A 20304-nucleotide genomic window follows, 5' to 3' on the forward strand; every position below is an offset into this window, starting at 1 on the left:
CTTGTTCAGATAGGACATCAAGCCCTTCGCTGGGTGCTCTGTGCTGCTGCTGGCCAGTGCAGACTGGCTGGGACATCCCAGCAGGCTTTCACTAAAAGGCAGTGAGTCTACAGTGTGGGACCAAAGCCTCTTGTGAGCCCAGAGCACTGGCTTTTGGGGTTCCGGTAGAGGTTGAGAGGGTGACTGACTTTTCCCTCCTCTCTCACTTGCTTTGACTTCCGCTTCCTGTCTGAATCTGAAAGGAAACACCATAGCTAGTAGCAGGAGGGAGCTCCCCTTTCATGGGACACCTACTCTACTAAGAGGAAGCGGTAACCATGGAGAGGAGAAGGGCAAGGGGCAGCTACCACTGGAATTGGTGAAGAGAAGGCCTCTGACATTTCAAAACCTAGCTTCCATGTGTAGGGATAGAATGCAGTTTACAGTGAAAAAGCAGAGTGGGGAAATGGAGAGGGTGAAAATTAATCTAGAGCTGCTCTTGCTTGCAGCGTCAGTACTACGAGGGGTGAAGAAATTATGCTGGGACAGAGGAGCAGGTACTGTGGGACCCGTGGAGCTGGAAAGCAGCTGGGAGTCAGTGGGATCCCCGATGAGCAGAGTTGTTCATGGGATGACCAGCAGTCCCGGGGTCCCGGTGCGGGACAGGTGCTGAGGCCCCAGTGTGCCTGGGGACCTTCAGTTAGAAGAGTGTCTAACAGAGGAGAAGGAACTGCAGGGGGACCTTCAGCAAGCATAGGGGACACAAGAAGGACATGGATGCAGACACAGAACAGTGATCATAGTGTTCCCAGCACTGGGACCACTCAGCAACAGCAAAGAATGCATTCATTCATTCATTCATTCATTCATTCATTTATTTTAGCAAAGCTGATAAAGAAAACCAGATTAGAAAAGACCTTTTAAAGGTTTTTAATCAGCCAAGTTATCTGGAGATGAGGAGGCGCCCTGGAGAAGGAAAATATTTCTTCAAGGATTATGTGTGTTCTTTAAAAACTGGAAACATCTTTGGGAAGAAAAATGTTTTCTCCAATTTTTAGTTATCTTTCCTCACACTTTCACTTTCATATTTCTAGATGGAAAATACAGAATTGTAGGATTATTATTCAGAACAATTCAGGGGCATTGCCCTTAGCAGGTCTTGCAGGTTTGTTTTTTTTTTTTTTTTTGGTGTATAGGGCATTGAGCCCAAGGCTTTTTCCCTGAGCTGTAGCCAGTGTTCTTTTTTATTTTTTTTTTATTTTGAGACAGAGTCTTACCACATCATTAAATTACCCGGGCTGGGCTCAAACTTGGGAACCTCCTTTTTCTGAGAGTTTAAGCATAAAGGATAGGCAGTGTCCTTTTTCCCCAGAATGCTGGGATTCCAGGTGTGTTCCACCATGGCCTGCTCAGTAGCAGTCTTTAAGACAAAAGCATCTTGCTGGCTGGCTTGGGGCTTTGCAGTGTATTATCACTGCTGAGCTTGACCATCCTTTGGGAGGGGAGGAGTGTATGTTTGTGTGGGAGATTTTTCCTGGGTGGCATCATTTAATGGGATCCAACATTACCTGCTGAGTGAGGAAAGACAGGCAGACACTGATTAACAGCTTGGCTGCCAACAAACCCCAGTTCCAGTCTCTGCTTTGTCCTTATTCAGCCCACAGACCTGTCATGGTTCTTCAGATGCCTCCTGTGTCACATGGTGTTGACCAACAGTACCTGTCCCACCTGTTATTCTGAGGATTCCCTAAGGTCTTGTATTAAAACAGGCAGTTAAAGCTGTAAAAGCTGTTACTTTCATATTAGTTACTGTTTATGGAGGGCCTATTAAAATAGAAAATTGAATAGCATATTTATCTCTCCTTTTCCTCTTTTGCTTACATTTGGTACCTTTTCTTAAAGACCAGTTTGATTATTCCAAAAAAAATTAAACATGCTCTGCAGGATAGGTATTATTAGAAGCTGGAAGCTGACTTCCAAGGTCCTTGGATACTTCACATCAAAAATGTCATGCTTTCCGAGCAAATATCTGAACAAATGATGTGTATAATAAACTAAAACTTCCATCAGTAGTTACCACTGTGTTTACTTTTTCACCATGAAAAAATGCTGTGGTAAAATAAGAAGTGCATCCGCTTGATGCATAACAGAGACAGAAGCAGACAGCAAGTCAGCTCCCCGTTCAGCTCACCTTTGTTTTTAATGTCAGGCACGCTCTTGGGAGCTGGGATGTAAGTGCTGACAAAATGAAATGCCCTGTCTTCATAGGCTTGTCTTTTAGCAAGAGTAGATGGAAAATAGGACAAATAGGTGAATAACATACTGTGTTAGAATTTGATAATGGCTATATCAAAATAGGAGTATAAACTGGATCAGGGATAGGCCAGGGAGTCAGGGAGAGTGGAAAATGGTGACATTCAGGAGGGAGGATACGGCGGCCTCTTGGGGAAAGAAGCTGAGCAAATACTGGAAGGAGGTAAGGGATTTGGGCAAGCTATTAACTGGAGAAAGAGGAAGTGAACAAGAATATCACAAGGAAATGTTTTGACTCACAGCTCCAGAAGGTCCAGTTCATGGCTCCAGTTCTGCAGATGGATGAGTATAAAGGTAATGTAGCATGAAGTTCTGTTTGAATGTCTTGTGAGACTATGCATTAGCCCTTTTTTCTTAAACCTGATCCTCTGCCTTCATTTTCATGTGGATTCATTGAATAAAAATAACGACAATGATGATGCTGCCTGTGGTGATGCTGCTGCTGCTGATACAGCAGTAAGTTAACATGTATTAGCAGGGTCTGGGGATTTAGCTCAGCGGCACAGCGCCTGCCCGGCAAGCGCAAGGTCGTGATTTCAATCCCCGGGACTGGAAAACAAAACAAAACATGTATTGTCATCAACTGTTAGGTGTTAAAATTTTGAAGTCTGTCTACACGTCAGGTTACTGTTGATTCTAGGGTTTCAGCTGGATTTCGGCCTTAGACAGAGTAATCCGGAGCTGTAGGATTTTTTTAACTTTAATCACAGGACAAAATTGGACACTGCCTATCCTTTATGCCTAAAGTTACAGATTTCACCCCAAGCTGGGAAAATGGACAATAAATTCATTCTTTGGATAATGCAACAATGTAAGAACCTGAGTGGTTCCAGAAAGCCAAGGTCGCTTTCAGAATCTTGAAGATATCCTTTCTGAAGTAAAACTGCAGAACTCCTGACCTTGAATCTGAGATAGGAAGGCTGCCATTCCACTTGGAGTTGCCATTTTGTACATCTGTCCTTTCAAAATCTGTTTTAATTTTTTATGATTGACTGGATTGTTTTTCAGCATAATGGCTAACTCTTCACAACCTACTAGAAATAGTAAACAGAGGACACAGAGGATCAAGATGATAAAAAAAGAGGCAATCATCCCTCTACCATCATAGTGAATAAAACTGTAGGGTTATAGGTTTATACATGCTTTGTTTCTTATAAAGTGCCTGCCACACCCCCTGCTTTTGGCAGGTGGTTTTTCTACTCCGTGAGGGTTTACTCTGCAGGGCCCTTACTCATTCTATGAAAATGATAGTTTCCCTGCAAATCAGATCTGTCTTGAGGGGCAGTGTGTGACTTCTTTAAACTATGCTGGGACCCACAACAAAACTAATATAGCACCTAATCCATATAGAGAATTTTCTTTCATGAAGCAATTTCCCTCTTTTGTTTTTTCTAGGCCTTTTTAACTATTTCCTGAAATTTCTTCAGAACTCTTCAGTGAAGCTGGCTGGCCTCTCCCTTATAACAAGTGTGGGACACACAGGTGCCGATCCCTTCTTCAGGCTGGGTTTTATCTCTGTAAGAATTTCCTGGGCCCAAAGCCATAGTGTGCATTTTGCTGGGAGCTTCCTGATTGCCTGGCTGTTATTTCTATCCGGTGAGTTGTTTTGTTATCCTGAAGTCACTAATAACTGTGAGGCGCTCCGAGAACTGCAGTGTACCATAGAAATGTAGAGACTTGTTCTGTGATGACTGTTTAATCACAGGGTGAGCAGACATTGCCCTAATCCTTAGAGTGTCATGTTGTGAAGCTTGGGGTTACATGAGCAAAAGCTTGCAGTAAGTATTTCTTTTAGGGGTGTTTTTAGCTGACATTTCTCTCAGAAATCTATTTTTTGCTAATAATAGTAAGAACATCTTTTGAAAATCTTTGGCCTAACTCAAATATTTGAAAGTAAACATCTTGAAAAGATACTGACACATTTTGGTATTAGACAGCAGGAAGATTCTGAGCTCTGGCTTCCATCTATGTAGAATATTGATTCTCCTTCGTACTAACTTGGGGTACTAGAAGCCTTATTTTTCCTACTTACATTGTTGCTAAATCTGCTTTTAAAAGTAAAATTAGCATTCTTGTGTTTAATAGTCTATACATGAGTTGTCTTCATCTTTTAATATCTTCCATGTTTGGAACCCATGCCGCAGGAACCTAGAATGCTTTTATGTCTGTATTCTAATTATTGTTTGCATACATATTTTTACAATAAAATACACCTTTTCAGAAGTCCACAGAACCAGGTGTTCTTATTCATTTTTAGGGGACCTGAAGCAAGAGGATTAGAAATTGGATCCAGCTTGAGCAGCTATGTGACCTTAGCAAGACCCTGTCCCAACAACAACTGCAACAGCAGCAAAATGAATAATAAAAAGGTCTGGGGGTGCAGGTCAGTGCAAAGGCCCTGGGTTCAACCCCCCATGTTGCAATAAACAAACAAACAAACAAATATACAGCCATGCATTCAAAAGGATGTTAGAAGTTTAGATTTCTCCCCTACATTCCCTCCACTTTCCACCCATCCATTTCTTTGCTTGAGAGTTTAGTTTGTGTATCTCCAGCGATAGATGTAACTACACATCCAGAGTTAGAGGTCTGCAGATGTACCTCTGGTATCTATGTGTTATACCGCAGTGCAGCGCTGGGGAGCCTATGGCACGGGTGTCACAGCAGGACGGAGACCTCTCTGTTGGCACTCAAGACATGTCGCCCCAGCAGCCGAGCATTGGAAAACAGCTGTTCTTGGTTTTTTTGGTTTTTTCCGGTACCGGGAACCGAACTCACGACCTTGCGCTTGCAAGGCAGGCGCTTTTGCCGCTGAGCTAAATCCCCAGCCCCTGTTCTTTTTAACTAAACTGTTTTTTACTAACAGTCGTTTCTTCTACACTAAAACCTCAGTATGCAGATTTAATTGCAGTGTGGGCATTTGTAATGAGTAAGTGGGTTTGGGGTTGCAGTTTGGGCACTTGATCTGTAACAGGTTCACAATCATTGCCTCAGTGTTTTCCCTCATGAGCTTGGGGAAGGTTTCATGGCAAAACTTCTAAGCAGCTTCATTCTCTTCAGCCATTTCTCATTCTTTAATGATGTCCTTTGATGGAAATTTCACTTGCTTCCAATTTTCTCATCATACACAGTATTTCAGTTAGTATCTTCCTATGCTTGCTATTTGCACAGGTGTCTGCAGACAAGCAGGATAAATTCCTAAGGGTGTGGCCTGTGAGTCAAAGGGCACTTGCACTGTGATTTTGATGGATCTGGCTGCAGCACCTCACACTCTGACAGTGCTCTGTGCTCTGTGCTCTGCAGAATTTGCTTGTGCAATGCACATTTGCTCTGTGATAATCTGAGACTGGAATCTCTGCACATCTCTTTATTTCGTATCACTGCAGTTTTCCTTTCCCTCGACTGTCTGTTCCTTCCTCTGCCTATCTTTGATCGGTCTTCACTTACTAGTTTTAAACAGGACTGTGTATATTAAATAACATCAATATGTCTTAGGAGATACACATAATTTCCTGGTTTATCTAGATTTTATTTCTTTCCTTGTGGTATTTTCATGTGGATTTTTTTCTCTTCCTTTCTCTTATTTTGACATCACTGTGTTTGAATCTTTTCCTTATGTCATAGTAGAAATATCTTCTCTAAATTTTGAAAGTGATTCTCCATATGTTTTCTTCTGTTTCACCCACCCCTCTCTCTGTCCTGCCTCACTGACCTGTCTGAGTGCCTGTGTCCCAGTGCTATACTGGTGGAAATCTCAGCACTGTCTTAGCAGCTCTTCTCTGCTTTCTTTTCCATACTGGACAGTAGTAAAAGCAGCACCCACATCTGGACATTTTCATGTGCTTCCATAGGCCTGCCATCTAAAGCTAGGCTTGCCTCATTTTTGATTGTACATAAGTGGAATCAGCCAGGCATAGTGGTGTATGTCCGTAATCCCAGTACTCAGGAGGCAGAGACAGGAGAATCGCACAGAGTTCAAGGCCAGCCTGGGCTACACAGTGAGTCCAGGCCAGCCTGAATGACATAGTGAGACCCTATCTAAAAAAAAAAAAAGAAAGGAAAAAAGAAATTAGAATCCTGTATTGTGTGTTTTATTGAGCTGATATCTAAGGTTTACCTGTGTCATGGTGTGCGATTTCAGTTTATTTCTGTGGGTTTCTAAAATCGGGATTAAGTTAGTTACAAATTAATTGCACAAGAATTGATATATTTATGATGTTGAATCTTCTGGGCTTACAATTTTCTATGCCTTTTTATTTGTTTAAGGTTGTTTAAGGTCACGTCACCACTGTCTTACCAGGTTACATAATTTCTCTGCGGTAGCTGGTTTTGGTTTGATCTGTTGTTTGGTTTAAGTTGCATGATTCTGAAATGGCTGGTTTCAGAGGCTTTGCCTGTGTGGTCATTGATTTCGTGGGACAGTGAGTCCATCAGCTCACTCAGTGCCCATAGGGTCTATTTTAAGGTTAAGTTTTCTTTTATCATTATGGCTGTGGGAGAAAGATGTGCCCATTTAACAGTTAGGTAATGTTTAGTCCCCTTTAAAATCTGTGCACAAGTTCTGCAGTCATTACTAAGAATACTCTTTGGCTTCCATTATTTCGATTAGGTTCTTCAGAGACACTACGTAGGTTAAGAAAAAAGAATTTTTTTAAATCCTCCAGAAAACACACATAGGATACACTCTGATCTTTACAAGGTGTAAGTGAGCTAATTAGGTGAGAAGAGCTGTCGTGTGGGGGGGACGAGCTTTTTGCAATATTGACTTCGCCGTTTTGAAGTCCTGACTTTGCAACACAGTACTCGCAAGGGGTGTTAGTTTACTGTATTTGAAACGGTGTTCTTCTGCCACCTAGTGGTAAAAATGAGTAAAAGCCACTCTGCTTTTCCTTTTCTGATTCGTCTCCCTCCTCATGCCCTTTGCCCTCCTCCATGCGCTCATAATAGTCAATGTTTTCTACTTCAAACTCTACTTTAGAACTATAATATGCAGTTGAAAGAAAGAAAATATATTACTTATGTTCTCTGTTTATGCTTAGGCAGAGCCCAGCACATTTGGGAAAGTATCATTCTACATAAGGGAGTTTCTCTTTAACAATCTTCTTGTATTTGTATATATAGTATGTTTAAATACAGGAATCTGAATGTATGTCTATGTTATAAATATTGGGGGCATCAAGAAGTGCAAACAAGAGGTTCTGAAAAGCAGCTGGGTAGGGAGATTTCAGAGCCTTTCGAAATTAAAACCAGGACAACGATGCCAGCCAGGAAAGTAGAGCAGAAGACAAGAAGCATCCTTAAGTGTCTTCATGTAAAAGCTAATTGTCAAAATAAAGGCAATTATCCAAACGAACCATGCCCATCCTTAGATGCGGCCCAGGCCATGCGAGAGTCCTGTAAGGAGAAGCTTACTTGGGTTGCCACTTCCCCACTACGGAAACATTCTTTTCATACAGTGCAGTGGGGCAGGTGCCGTGTCTCCATGTCCCACCCATGAAGCTGCTGTGGCTTTGTCACCTTGGGTCACTCCCGGGAGCTGAGTCCTCCTGACCGCTTTTATTCTTTGCACTTGGCCTCTTCTTTGTCGTATGACACTAGGAGCTACTTCTTCCTTGAACTGCTTCTTTGTATATTTGGTAACATCAGACTCTTTTCCTTGTCTTCTATTTTCTCCTGCCTGTGCTCTTAGTGCCTGCAATGTGTAGTGAGCAGACTGTCTCTTAGAGTCTTACTCTAGAGGGCATGGTCATTTCCTTTCATAGCACGGCCTGTGATCGCTGCTAAGTGCATGTGTCTGCGTCAGATAGCTCCCGCGCTCTGAAACCATACTCTTCTCACTGCTCCTGAAAGCCCCCAGGGAACTCAAATTCAGTGTAGTCATTTTGTGTGCTAACTCTCAATAACTAATTTTAGGGCATAGTCACGCCAACGAAGAACTGAAATCCTTTAGGCACCTCATTCCTCTACCACTGCATTGCATTGGCTCCTTAAGCCCTAAGTCACATCTGGTCCTCAGCACCATGTTCCTTTCTGCTGGCTCAGGTGCTCAGCATTTCCCCCTGTGCCACTAACATAAAGCCTCCCAGTGCCTCCCCATTGCCTAGGACATAGTCTGAAGAACTCCATCTGTCCCGGAAGCTGACTTCTGCTGACTTCATTAAATTGCCTATTGCCCTATTCTCCCTTCTTACCTTCTAGGCATGTTAGACATTTTCTTTGGCTTGGCACGTTTCCTTTTCCATACTTGTATCTGCTTAGACAGCCACTCACATTTATGAAATGTATCTGGAAAGTGAATCTTGAGCCCAAGAACCCATCTCCCTGGGCTCCCTGACATCTCCCTTCCTCCTGTGTCTCCAATTCGGTATTCCAGCACTTTCATGTATCTGGATCCATAGCACCCACATTCCTGTTAGAGCACACAGCGCATTTCATTGCAAGTCTCCTCTTCATGGTTTGTGAACTTCTTCACAAAGGACTGTATTCATGTTTACTTTTTCAGTCTTTGGCAAAATGCCTGGCACACAGAGAGTGCTCACTAAATATTTGATGATTCGGGGCAGATGAACAAGGACACTTCCCCAGGGTAGGAGCTGGCCTGGCACATGGTCATTCTTCATGCACCCACGTCTGTAGAGGTGACCCTGAGAAGTGGGTCTTCAGTATGATGGGTTGATTCATGTTACACATTGAGGAGACACACAAACACCTTTATAACTTGTAGGAGAAAGCCGTGGCCTTACGTCACTTCCACCAGTCACTCTTAGATGAAACTGTAGAACAGGACTTAGAATAGCTCAGACGGAGAGCAGACACACGAGGCTGTTGCTGTGACCCAGTGTTCCTCCATTCTCTGGGCCTTTCCTCAGGACAGGCTCCTCCACATCTCACTCCAGCTTGGGAAATGGGCATGCCTTCTCCAGGCCTGGCCAGCGAAGCTACCAGTGATGGTGCTGCAGACCAGCACCAAGAAGCCAGGCCTTCTGCAGAAAGACATGTCAGAAGAGTGACGTGTTTGGGAAGATGAGGCAGATATGGTTGACACGGGGCAGCCTCTTTGGTGCTCATCGAGTCTTCTAATCTTTTTCTCAGGGTCTCAAACACACAGGGCTTCCTCTGCTCATTTCTAAGGAGGCATTGTTCCCTTTTGACTGCCCTTTTCCAGAACCTGCTCTCAGCAGAGAATCTCAAGGTATCTACTGTAAATCATGAAATATAATAATAGCTGAAAGTTTATTAGTTCAGTGGTCCCATCTCGTGGGTCTTCCATTTAAACAGCAGAGAAAGACTTAGACCCGTGGTTGGTTTAAAGAGCCAATTGCTGCCTGGGGTGATATAGAAAATAGACACAGGGCAAAAAGCCTAATTAAAACTTCTGAAATTAGGAGAAAAAGGGCACGGGGGTTGGGAGGGGGACTCAGTGCGAACCCACGAGGTAGCAGAGCTTTTGGAGTCCAGGAAATGCAGCGACATTGGCGGTGGTCGGGAGAAATTATTTTAAGTGCTGTGTGGTAGGATCTTGAGTTTGTGTAAATCTATTAGTGGCGTCGCAGGCAAAAAAGAACCTAGCCAAAGGATATGTCTTTGTCTGTCCCTTCCACACGAGAACACCCTTAAGGAGAGTCGGGGAGAAAGGGAGGGATTGCTGCAGAGCGGAAAGAAGAGAGGCCCAGGGTCTCTGAGACCCCGCGCAGCCCCCAGGAAGGGCCGGGCGGGCTCAGGGAGGGGCCTCGGGAGCATCCTCTGCGCGGTCGCCGCGGAGCACGATGGGAAAATCCCTCCTCCCTCGGACATGGCGCCCACCTGCCCGGCAGCAGCAGCGGCCTCGGGCGCCGCGGTCGGCGGGTCCGGGCCGAGAAGCAGCTGGGGCGGCAGCGGCAGGGAGGGCGGAGGCGGGGGTGGCGGAGGTGGGCCCGAGCTCGCACGGTAGAGCCCAGGGCGTAGAGGGCTTGACCGGGCGCCGCCGGGATGGTGTCCCAGGTACTGCAGCTGCTTCGGCAGGGCGTGTGGGCCGCGCTCACCGGCGGCTGGTATCACGACCCCGAGCAGAGCAAGTTCACCAATAGCTGCCACCTGTATCTGTGGCTGTTCCTGCTGCTCTTGCCCTTGGCTCTGCACCTGGTGAGTCTCAGGGCTCAAGGCTGGAGGAGGAGGAAGCGGGTGGGAGGAAGGAGCACAGACCACAGTGGGCTTGCCGTGGAGGGAGGCTGGAAGGGTTTGGAGACAGATGATGTGCAGGGGGCCAGGGGCTCACCGGAAGGGAAAGACCTAGGAAGGACTTCAGGGGCTCCTGACTCACTAAGAATCAATCTCCTAAGTCAGGATGAGTCAGACTGTGCCCTTGGCTGGAGAATATTGAACTGTCCTGTAGATGCCCAGGCGAGGCCTCATGTTTGCTTAGTTTGGGGACCGTGTTTAGTATAAATTATTGCACTTGATAACCAAAAGGCCAAACAGAATGTTAAGTGCAAACCTGCTCCGGTAATGGGTCTCTCTCCCTCTTCCCTTTCTATTTTTGCTTTGAGAAGGCAGGTGCAATGATCAGGTACTCACCTTGCAGTCTCCACTCCACTGGGAATAGACATCAGCAGTGATATAGTGATGGATGAACCCCATGTGCTTTTTGTTAAGTAGAGTAGTACAGCATCTTGTTGGGCTGGATGGGTGGTAGGGTCCTGATGGTGAGTGTTTGCTGAGTAATTACATACTTCACCTTCTTGGGTAAATTAGTTATACCTAATTGAGACAGTGGTGGACCATATTTGTAAAGATGCATGTCATTAAACTTTATGCACCAAGAATTAAATTTGATATATCTCTTGAAGGGCTTTATTCCTAAAAACATTATTTGATCATGTTCTCCACAGCAAAAATCTTTAGTGAGCTGGCATAGCTGAAAGATCCTATGCTTGACACCCCAGGTTATCAGTGGCTTTGCTCTTTTTCTCTGAGTGTGTCTGAGAGTCAGAGTTTTGCTTCCAAAGTCCAGCCATCTGGATCACACTTTGGATCTGCCACTTCCTAGGTCTGTGACCTTGGAGGAAGCTACTGACTTGGATATTTCATTTTCATATCTGTAAAGTTAGAAAAAACAGTCATATCTGGTTTAGGGAATTGTCTGGGGGAATTAAATGAAATGGTGCATGTAAAGTCACATGATTGACAGGACTCAGTCCTGGCCTTATGCTTCTCTTCTATTATTTATTAGCTAATATTTAACCTCACATTGGACCTATTTAAACCTTGCTTTCTCATTGTTATACAAGTATGATAATGGTCACTTCACAGAAAAATTAAAATTATATATGAAAAGCCTTCAATAGATGCCACTTTCCTTCTTCTGTGGTTTTTGTGTGTCATTTTTTCCTCAGTCCATGGCCTCAGTGCTTTTTCTTTGCCTAGAATGGGAGTTTGGCAGATTCACGAGGCTCACATTTCTGGATTCACATCCTGCTTCTGCTACTGCTTAACTGTGTGAACAGAAGCCAGCTTCCCCAAGCTCCAGCCTCCTGGTTGGCAAAGCAGGGAGGATGACAATCCACTCCTTATAGGATACATGTGAGGACCGAGGGAATCAGATGATGAACTTACTCCTTAGTACCTGGCACATGGTAGGTGCTTAATACAGTGTGTCTTTCATTTTCCTTCCCTGCCATCCAGACTCTATCCTTCAGAACCTGGTGAGAGAACATCTCTGTCTCAGCTTCCCTGAATCTGGTCAAATAGGCTCAATTTCTCCTCTCTCTTACCCTTATAATAATCTTTCTTTACATTAGTGTTATGGCACTTTTTGAATTCTTTTGTGTGCTGACTTTTTAGAGCATATATGTGTTTTACCTCTACCCTTAGATCATGAGGATTTTGAAGGTATGGATTTTGATTTGTTTATCCACGTTGGTTTTCCTTGTTCTGCCTGGCAGAATACTTTGCACTTGGCCCGCACTGTTCTCATATATATTGAACAGGTCCATGTCTTTCTATTCTAGCATCATACCCCGCTTTTCCTGATAACAAAAGCAATGTCTACCCTATCTATAACCCTGCTGCTCACCAACAGGCACACTGACATTTAATGTATGTTTCTCCCGATGATTGCTCTGTGAATATTGGCTCACTTTTACAAAATTTCATACTACATTTCATGTATGTATAAGATCGAGCCCTTAACTTCTACCTAACTTCTACTTACTTTATTCAGGAGCTTGATTCCTATCTTATTTTTGTAAACAGGAAGTTTCTTTTAGTTAAGTTCCTACTTATATCATTACTTGAAAATAATTTTTGTATCTTTACATCAGTGAGCCAAAAGTTGTATATGGGTGCACTTACTGTGATGTTACCTTTTAATACGTGGCCTGTCTTATTTACAAAAAAAGTTGGGTTACCCTTTCCTTAACCCGGTCTCTGATCTTTGAAAGTTCTTTTAGAAAAGAAAGTCCCTCCCTCAGCAGAAGGTCTGCTTTCAGGTCTTGAGGCTCAGATATATTTCTCTGCACCTAAGGGTTGCCTGTAATCATTGACATCTTTTTCAGTTTGTTTCACTTACAGGAATTCTTCCAAAAAAGATGCCTGGGTGCTCACTAATAGCACAGTGGGGTCTTAGTCAAATTTCTGTTATTTAACATGTCCTGAACCTTCCCAGCTTATGCACAATTTTAGTTTAAACATGTTTAATCAAGACAGTTCCACTTTTGGGAAAATCTATCTTTTAATTTAATAAGGATCTGGAGTATTTAAATAGAAATTTGTATTAGCTGCTATCAAAAGAAACATTTCTAAGCCTTACAATTTCCCTAGACTATCTGATGGATAATGTGGGAACTCACTACTTACTAGTATTTATAAAGGATTTCTATATTTACAAGTCACATGGCCACATGGAAGGGAGAGTGCAGTCTTACCATGTGCCTGAGAGAAAAGCTGGACACATCCGCTGGACAGTGTGGGTATCCATGGCTGCAGATAGGGCGTTAGGGAATCCACAGGAAAACAAGATAGACTGGCACATATCTTCCCCAGCAAGTTAGGAGATGCACATTCTGCTGTGAGCAGTGGAATGATGATTGCTGTTGTTGAGGGGTAGTTCAGGTCTCTCTAGTGAGGTGAGGGGTGCCGTTCTGGATCTGGCATTGAGAGAAGGCTTCCCAGGAGGCATAGCTGCTCATTTAGGGCCCAGTGACTGGCCAGGAGTTTGCCTGGCAGGGACAGTGCAGAAGGAATAGCTTCTCCAGCAAGGAGAATGGTATGTATTTAGCTGTCAGTTGAGCGTCTTGATGAATCCAGTTTTACTGTGGTTGTTGAGACAGAGAGGTGGCAGTGAGGACTGCAGTGGGAAGGTTACAGGGCACCATTAGCCAACCCACATTTGCTTGGCCTGCACACTGTGAGAGGTGTTGAATGGTTTTCAGCAGTGGTAGGACACAGGCTAATTTATGTTTTGCAAAATTTCTGGCTACACTTTGGAAAATTGCTTAGAGAAATAGTGCCAGAAAGATGACGTTGGTCTGCTCTCCTGTCTCGTCCTGCATTAAAAATTCATTTCCAGTAATTCAGTAGATGTACAAAATGGCTGTCCCATTGTCAGGGCAGCTTGAGTCTAACATTTATTCAGGTCATAGGAGTTATTGGCTGGTTATTTCTGACGCCTCATATCAGAACCTGATCCTGTGCTTCCTGCTGGCCACATTTGCGGATCACATTTAACTCGGGGAGGGGCAGATGACAGAGGTCCGGAAGTGGGTCTCCAGGTGAGGAGGGGCAGGCAAGGACACTCACTGTCAATGTCGCTTTGACGCTGTCTCCCCGAGTAGTCCTCCCACTTTCTCTCATGGATGGTGTGGCTGGATCTGCTCTCCAGGGCCCTCTTCATTGAACACTTCTGCTTCTGTTAGAGAAGTGGAGCCCTTCTGTGATTTCATAGTTTGGGTGTCCCTGTTGTTTGTCTTGTGGTCCTGGTGTGTTCCAGGCAGAATTCCTCTCGGGAGAGTTCTCCAAGGATTCTTGGGAGAACCCGCCATTTCTGCAGGAAGCCCTGGTGCCTTGGATGAACTGGCATTTGGAAGCCAGAATTTTTTTTTTTTTTAAACCAGGAATCGAGCTCACAACCTCATGCTTGCCAGGCAGGTGCTGTGCTGCTGAGCTACATCCCTGGCTGGAAGCCAGAATCTAGGGCAACAGTTGATTTGTTTTTGCCTCCAGAACTTACCAGTAAACAGAGCTGGGGCACTGACTGATCTATTGATTGAGTGATGAGTCAATGGAGAATTTATTCTGACACTTTGAATCCAGTTGAGACACAAAGGATCTTCTCTCATTCCACATTCTATCTTATTTATCCCATGGTGCAAACTCTGGCTCACAGCAATCTTATCTGCTCAATCCAGAAATACACACAGGAATCATCACCCCCACAACACTAGCATAGACACATCTTTAAGTAAAGTCCAAGATTGCTCAGAAGTAATTATTATTGTGCTTACTTTGGCAGCACATATACTAGAAATTATTTTTAAGTAAATTCAAGATTGCTTAGAAAAATTATTATTTTTGGAATTAACCCTACCAGAGTATTGTGTCCTAGCATGACTTGGATCAGTCCTTTCCTTTTCTTATTGTTCTGGTTCTTCATTGTGATTATGCTATTAATCTGATTCAGACTTTTAGTTTCATCTCTGTATATATAGTTTTAGTTTTATTTTCCCATCTTTGTTGATTTAATAATTGTCGAAGGTGTAAAACCCTGACATGTTTCAAAAAACATGATAAACTGTGATGGCTTGCTTTATCAAAGAGTTCGTCTGACTGCTGAATGGAAAGTAGATCAGAGAGAGCAAAAATAGAAGTGGATGGCTCACAGGCTGTTTCAGTCTCCCAGCTGAGACGTGAGGGTGGCATCAAAGATGGGGGGCACGTGGATAGGTTCTAATGGAACTTAGCAGTCAGTTCACTTTTGGTGGAGAAGTGAAAGTGAAGGAAGAATCCTGGGTCTTCAGATGCCTAGGTGACTGGTTTGGGAGAGGACGTTAGAGTTTGGGAAATCAAACAGCTGGGTTTGCAGTCATTCGGAGTTTTCCTCTGTACATCAAAGTGCGGGAACCTAGATACTTAGATGTAGGTATTTAGAGCTTAAAGGAACAGCCAAGCTAGAGATGTGAACTTGAAAATTGTCAGCATAAAGATTGGGTTTCCTGTGAAGGGCCTCAGGGAGAGCTGCTGGTAACTGTGGATAGAGAAGAGGGTGCCTCTGTGCTCCAAGAGCATTTGTCCAGAGGTAGAAAGAGAAGAGCACCTCAGCCTGAGCAACTGTGTTGCACATTGCTGAGAACAGAGGAAATTGCCCTGGTGTTTTCGTTAGCGATGTTGAGATCATTGTCCATGAATGTTGGGAAACAGAGGCCAGATGCTCCGAGACCCAGAGGCAGTGGGAGGAGAAGGAATGAAAACAGTGGAAAGATGGGTCTTGATGCTAGACGCACAGGCGTGGCACCATCCCTGGGGGTCAGTGGGGCTCCCCTCCCCGAGGTTGGAGGATCCAGGGGCTGGAGCTGGGTGAAATCCCCCGAGGTCCTGGCCTGGCGCTTCATGCACGGCAGGTCATCAAAGTGCTTTGCCCATTAATGTACAGTACTGTGACTGCGTAGGGGGAGCACAGTTGGTAGCTGTCTGCCAGTCTGCATTTAGCCTGAGTTAGAAGGACGTGGCCTGAATCCAGATCCTTAAAAACAGAGTTTCAAAATACAGTGCTCCATGCCCTCTACCACACTCTGGAGACCAACTTAGTATCCAGCAAATAGCCAGTCAAAAACATAGGAGAACAAATAAATATCTATAATACTATTGTTATACTTTTTTCTCAGTTTAGCATGTTGGGTAACATTTGGAATTATGAAAAAGTGACAAATAGCTGTCAAAGAAATATACAGTCAATAAATACAAAAAATTATTTTACTCACAGCTGAAGAAGTCTATATTAAAAGGATTTTGCATGTCTAGACAAAAAAGATTTAAAAGACAGCACCTGCAATAGATCATAATATTATGATCTATTTTAGGCGAGGGATATAGCTACCAGGCGGGTGAGAAGGTAGTGACCTCCCTGAGAATGTGAGATTGGAAGAAGCGGGGCAGGGCATAGCAGTGCGGCACGCGGAGGAACATTTGGGGAGATCCTGTGTTCCATTTGCAGGGCCTGAGGAGGAGCAGTGCTTACAGGAATCAGATCAGAGAGTCTGGTGGAGGAATGGGCCATACCTGCATTCTGGAATCCTTGTCTTTCTGGGAAGTTTTCAGTAAATCTCTCCTCTCATTGTGGCCTGGTGAGGTGTAAGGGCTTCCTGCAGATGTGACGAAGTGTCCTCTCATCAAGGAGGAGATAAGGAGATAAGGAGGAGATAAGGGCATATTCTTTGCCAACTACGCACGAATGCTCATACTAACTTCCAATTCTGACCTCTTGCTTTCCCCTAATTTCAACCTTAGGCAGTGGATGCTGTAGTATGAGGATAAATCAAAATGTAGTCTCCCTTCTTTTTTTCAAATGAACTTCCCAGTGAGCCCTCCATATCCTTTATCTCTCCCCTCTCTCCCCAGCTTCTCTTCCAGGGTCAGAGAGCTTTCCAGTTTCTGTCTGCTCTGATGTGAATGGGCTCCTCCTCATGGAAACAGAGCCCCAGGGTCCATCAGGCTGGCTATAGGAAGCAGAACTCAAACCTGGGGTTCAGTGAGTCAGGTTGTTTCCCTCTTCTTTGAGTCTATCTTAAACCTTTAGGGCTTTGCTCTACGGGTTTCCTATCCCCAGGCTGAAGGAATCTTCATGGCCTTTTAGAAGCATCATTTGGAGAACCGTGGCCCTGGGGTCACATGGATAAACTGTGAGGACAGATGGAGGTGTCGGGCCCTCAGTTGTCCTGGCTCCACACTTCTGCCCACTGTCTCTGGCCTGAAGCCCAAACAAAGCCACAGCCAACTGCAGGAGAGGGTGGGAATACAGAGAAGAGGAGGGAGCTCCAAGGACTGCTCTATCTGCCCCCTCAGGATCACCAAGCTCAAGTTATGTGACAACTGGGAGAAATTTTCAAACTGTTTGAAAATAATTTGTGTATAACGGTGCTGTAGTCTACTTTCTTGGCCATCTGCAGGGTTTCCCCCCTCTTATGTTATCTGTTTCTTTAACTCTCTAGTTTTAGCCTGACATTTTTTCCTCAGAATTGGGCATTAGACTCGGGGCCTTTGCACTGAGCTACATTGCCAGCCCTTTTTAATTTTTGAGACAGGATCTCATTAAGTCACCAAATTTCCCAGGCTAGGCTCAAACTTTCAGTCTTCCTTCCTCAGCTTCCCAGCATGTTAGGATTACAGGTGTGTACCACCATTCCCAGCTTTTAGCCTAAACTTTTAAAACTGCAGAAAGGCAAAAAAAAAAAGTGAGGGCTATTAGTGTCCTGTGCTTCCAACTTGCCTGTGTGTTCCAGACATTCCTCCCAGCTTTGAAGCAGAGGTGTGCGTGTAAATATGAGACTTACCTGTTTCCAGGGAGGGCCTGACTTTGCCTCTAATCTGGCTAACAGTGTTTTATTATTCATTCATGTGCATATTAATTTGTATTTACTTGTAGACTTTACTCTGCGATGGTGAAGGTTCCTCTTCATCATTTCTTGTTGGTGATAGGTATGCTTTGTCTTCATGCATTTTTTTGTTTGACCTTCTGTTGGAAGGACTGATCCTCACGTGGACCTTGCCAAAAGTCCTTGTCAGCTTTCCATTGCTGTGACAAAATGTCTGAGAAAAACAACTTAGAGCAGGGAAGGACTGTTTCCCTGGCTCCCTTACAGTGGCCTGAGCTGAGGCAGAATGTGGTAACAGAACAAAGCTGCCTTGTGGCAGTCATGAGGCAGAGGGTTCTTTCTCCTCGTTTTATTTCATCCTGGCCCCTAGCCTGTTGGATGGTGCCACCCACATTCAAGGTGCTCCCTGCCCACACCCTAGTTTGCTCTTCCACATGCCAGTCATCTCTGGAATCACCCTTACAAACACCATCAGCAATGTGCTTTGCTGATTTCCTAGGCATCTCTAATTCAATCATGCTGACCACCGAGATTAGCCATCACCGTGCACAGAAGCTTGCTGGGCATGGTAGTCCATGGGCCTGGCTGTGCTTAGATTCATGGATCAGCAGGTTGTAGAAATCCTCCTGGGGGACCCATGGGAACAGAGGCTGGCCTTGGTACTCTCTCTAGATGATTGCATCCTGTGTGCGTCCCAAGGGATGAGAATCAGTTTAGGAAGAACAGGAGGCCCAGTGATGGTCCATGGTCCTGGGAGAGACCTGGGGACAGTTACATGTGTCCCAGGGACTCTCTTTGTTCTTTGAGGGGATAGGACAGAACTGAGCAGCCTTCTCCAGGGTCTTTTGTGACATTGGAGATGTCCCAGCCTGCTGTGGCAAACCTAGTGGAAGGTTGGGGAGGGCAAAGAAGGGAATGGCCCAGACCTTGCTCCTACCTTTCTCTCTAGAGCTCCACACTGACTCTTGTGTTTTATGAGGCCTTTCTCTGGCCAGACACACAGGGTGACAGAGTCACTGCACACAGGGGCTAAAGGAAAGGGCTGGGGACTTTCCTCTGAAATGTGCTTTACTCTGTAGGGCTCCTGCCTGCAGATCACATGTCGGTCATCATGGTGACTGAAAAGAACTGGAGAAATAAGAAAGATACCCAGTAACAGCAGCTCTCTCTCCCTGGGCATTTTAACTGGGACAAGTCACTTAACTAATAAATGTGAAATCCCACCCAATTTATGCTTAACAAATTGTCCAAAGATTTTTCCAGATTTAAAACAAAAAGAAAGCAATTGTTTTCCTCTTTCCTCTTCTTTAGGCTTTCCCGCCAACCGTGATAACTGCGTTGTTCTACTGCAGCTCTGTGACTCTGCTCTTCACAGTGATCAAGGTGGTCAGCTACCGCCTGCACCTCATGTTTGACAAAGGAGAGGTGATCCAGCAGAGGTCCCCCGGGCAGATGGAAAAGCCAAAGAAAGGCAGAGAGGCCAACAGTGAACACGCCACGAATCCCAAAATTCCCAGGTAACCTGGCCAGTGGATGCGTCAGCTCGTCTTTGAAATGTTTTGGTTTAGATTAAAATGATGTTTCTCATTCATTACTTATTTATGAAAATATATCTATATACTTATGCTTAAGCATAAAATTGACTTCCATAGTCAAGATGGCTTAACTGGCTCAGTGTGACCTTATTCCATGACTTCAATAAAATTCAGTTGCCTTAGATTTAGTGTTGCAAAATACTCTACTTTAGTATTATCTATCTTGTTATTTAGCATGCCAGAGTGTTAAAGAATAATATTTGTGTTTGTTGATATAAAAATATATTTTGCCTAAGATTGAAATATTAACAGAACTCTTGGAGAAGCATTATTGTGACCATTCTTGTATTATTTGTTACTGTTCCTTAAGGAAGTCCTCTAATAATTTTAAAATAATGACTTTTACTCTCTCTTAGAAATAAGATTTGTGTATAAGGGAAATGACCAGTTTTGGGAAGAAAACTTCCCTCATTTCTAAGGGAAGAAACCAGTTTTGGATGAATACTGAAAGTCGTAGTTGTGCTTGGTGACATCACTGCTTTTTGTCTCCTCTCGTTTGGATCAGCAATACCAGGCCCATTCACAGCAGCAAGAAAGAAGAGATGGGCCGGAGTGTCCCTACACCTCCCCTCCACTGCAACTCCCGAGGGCACAGCCTCAGCTCGCACCGCTCCTCGGGGCCACCGGTCTGTGGGCTTTTTCCAGTTTCACCTTCCTGTGGCTCGTGTGGGACCCTGGGATGGCAGCAGTTGTAGCTGTGCCACTGGGTGGATTCCTCAGGGTGTGGAAATGGTCAAAGTGCGCTCTTGGGACCATCAGGCAAACACCGAGTCCTGTGTTCAAAGCGTGCCCACAGCCCCCTCTGTTGCCTTTTTTTTTTTTTTTTTTTTGGTTTTTCTCTGGTACCGGGAACC

The 20304-nt window shown here is 44.5% G+C and overlaps 1 protein-coding gene across 1 annotated transcript in view; it reads left to right on the forward strand.

The window, feature by feature from the left end:
- The first annotated feature begins 10083 nt into the window (after window positions 1-10083).
- Window positions 10084-20304, forward strand: part of Pcnxl2 (pecanex-like 2 (Drosophila)) — a 205907-nt gene continuing 195686 nt past the window's right edge. The window contains exons 1-3 of the mRNA XM_013504672.1: window positions 10084-10413; window positions 19167-19372; window positions 19956-20076. Of these exons, the coding sequence (XP_013360126.1) occupies window positions 10261-10413; window positions 19167-19372; window positions 19956-20076 (480 nt within the window). The 5' untranslated portion in view covers window positions 10084-10260. The remainder of the gene's footprint in view (window positions 10414-19166; window positions 19373-19955; window positions 20077-20304) is intronic.

The sequence above is a fragment of the Chinchilla lanigera genome, unplaced genomic scaffold, assembly GCF_000276665.1.
Source record: "Chinchilla lanigera isolate Chin_1 unplaced genomic scaffold, ChiLan1.0 scaffold00091, whole genome shotgun sequence".
Taxonomy (NCBI): Eukaryota; Metazoa; Chordata; class Mammalia; order Rodentia; family Chinchillidae; genus Chinchilla; species Chinchilla lanigera.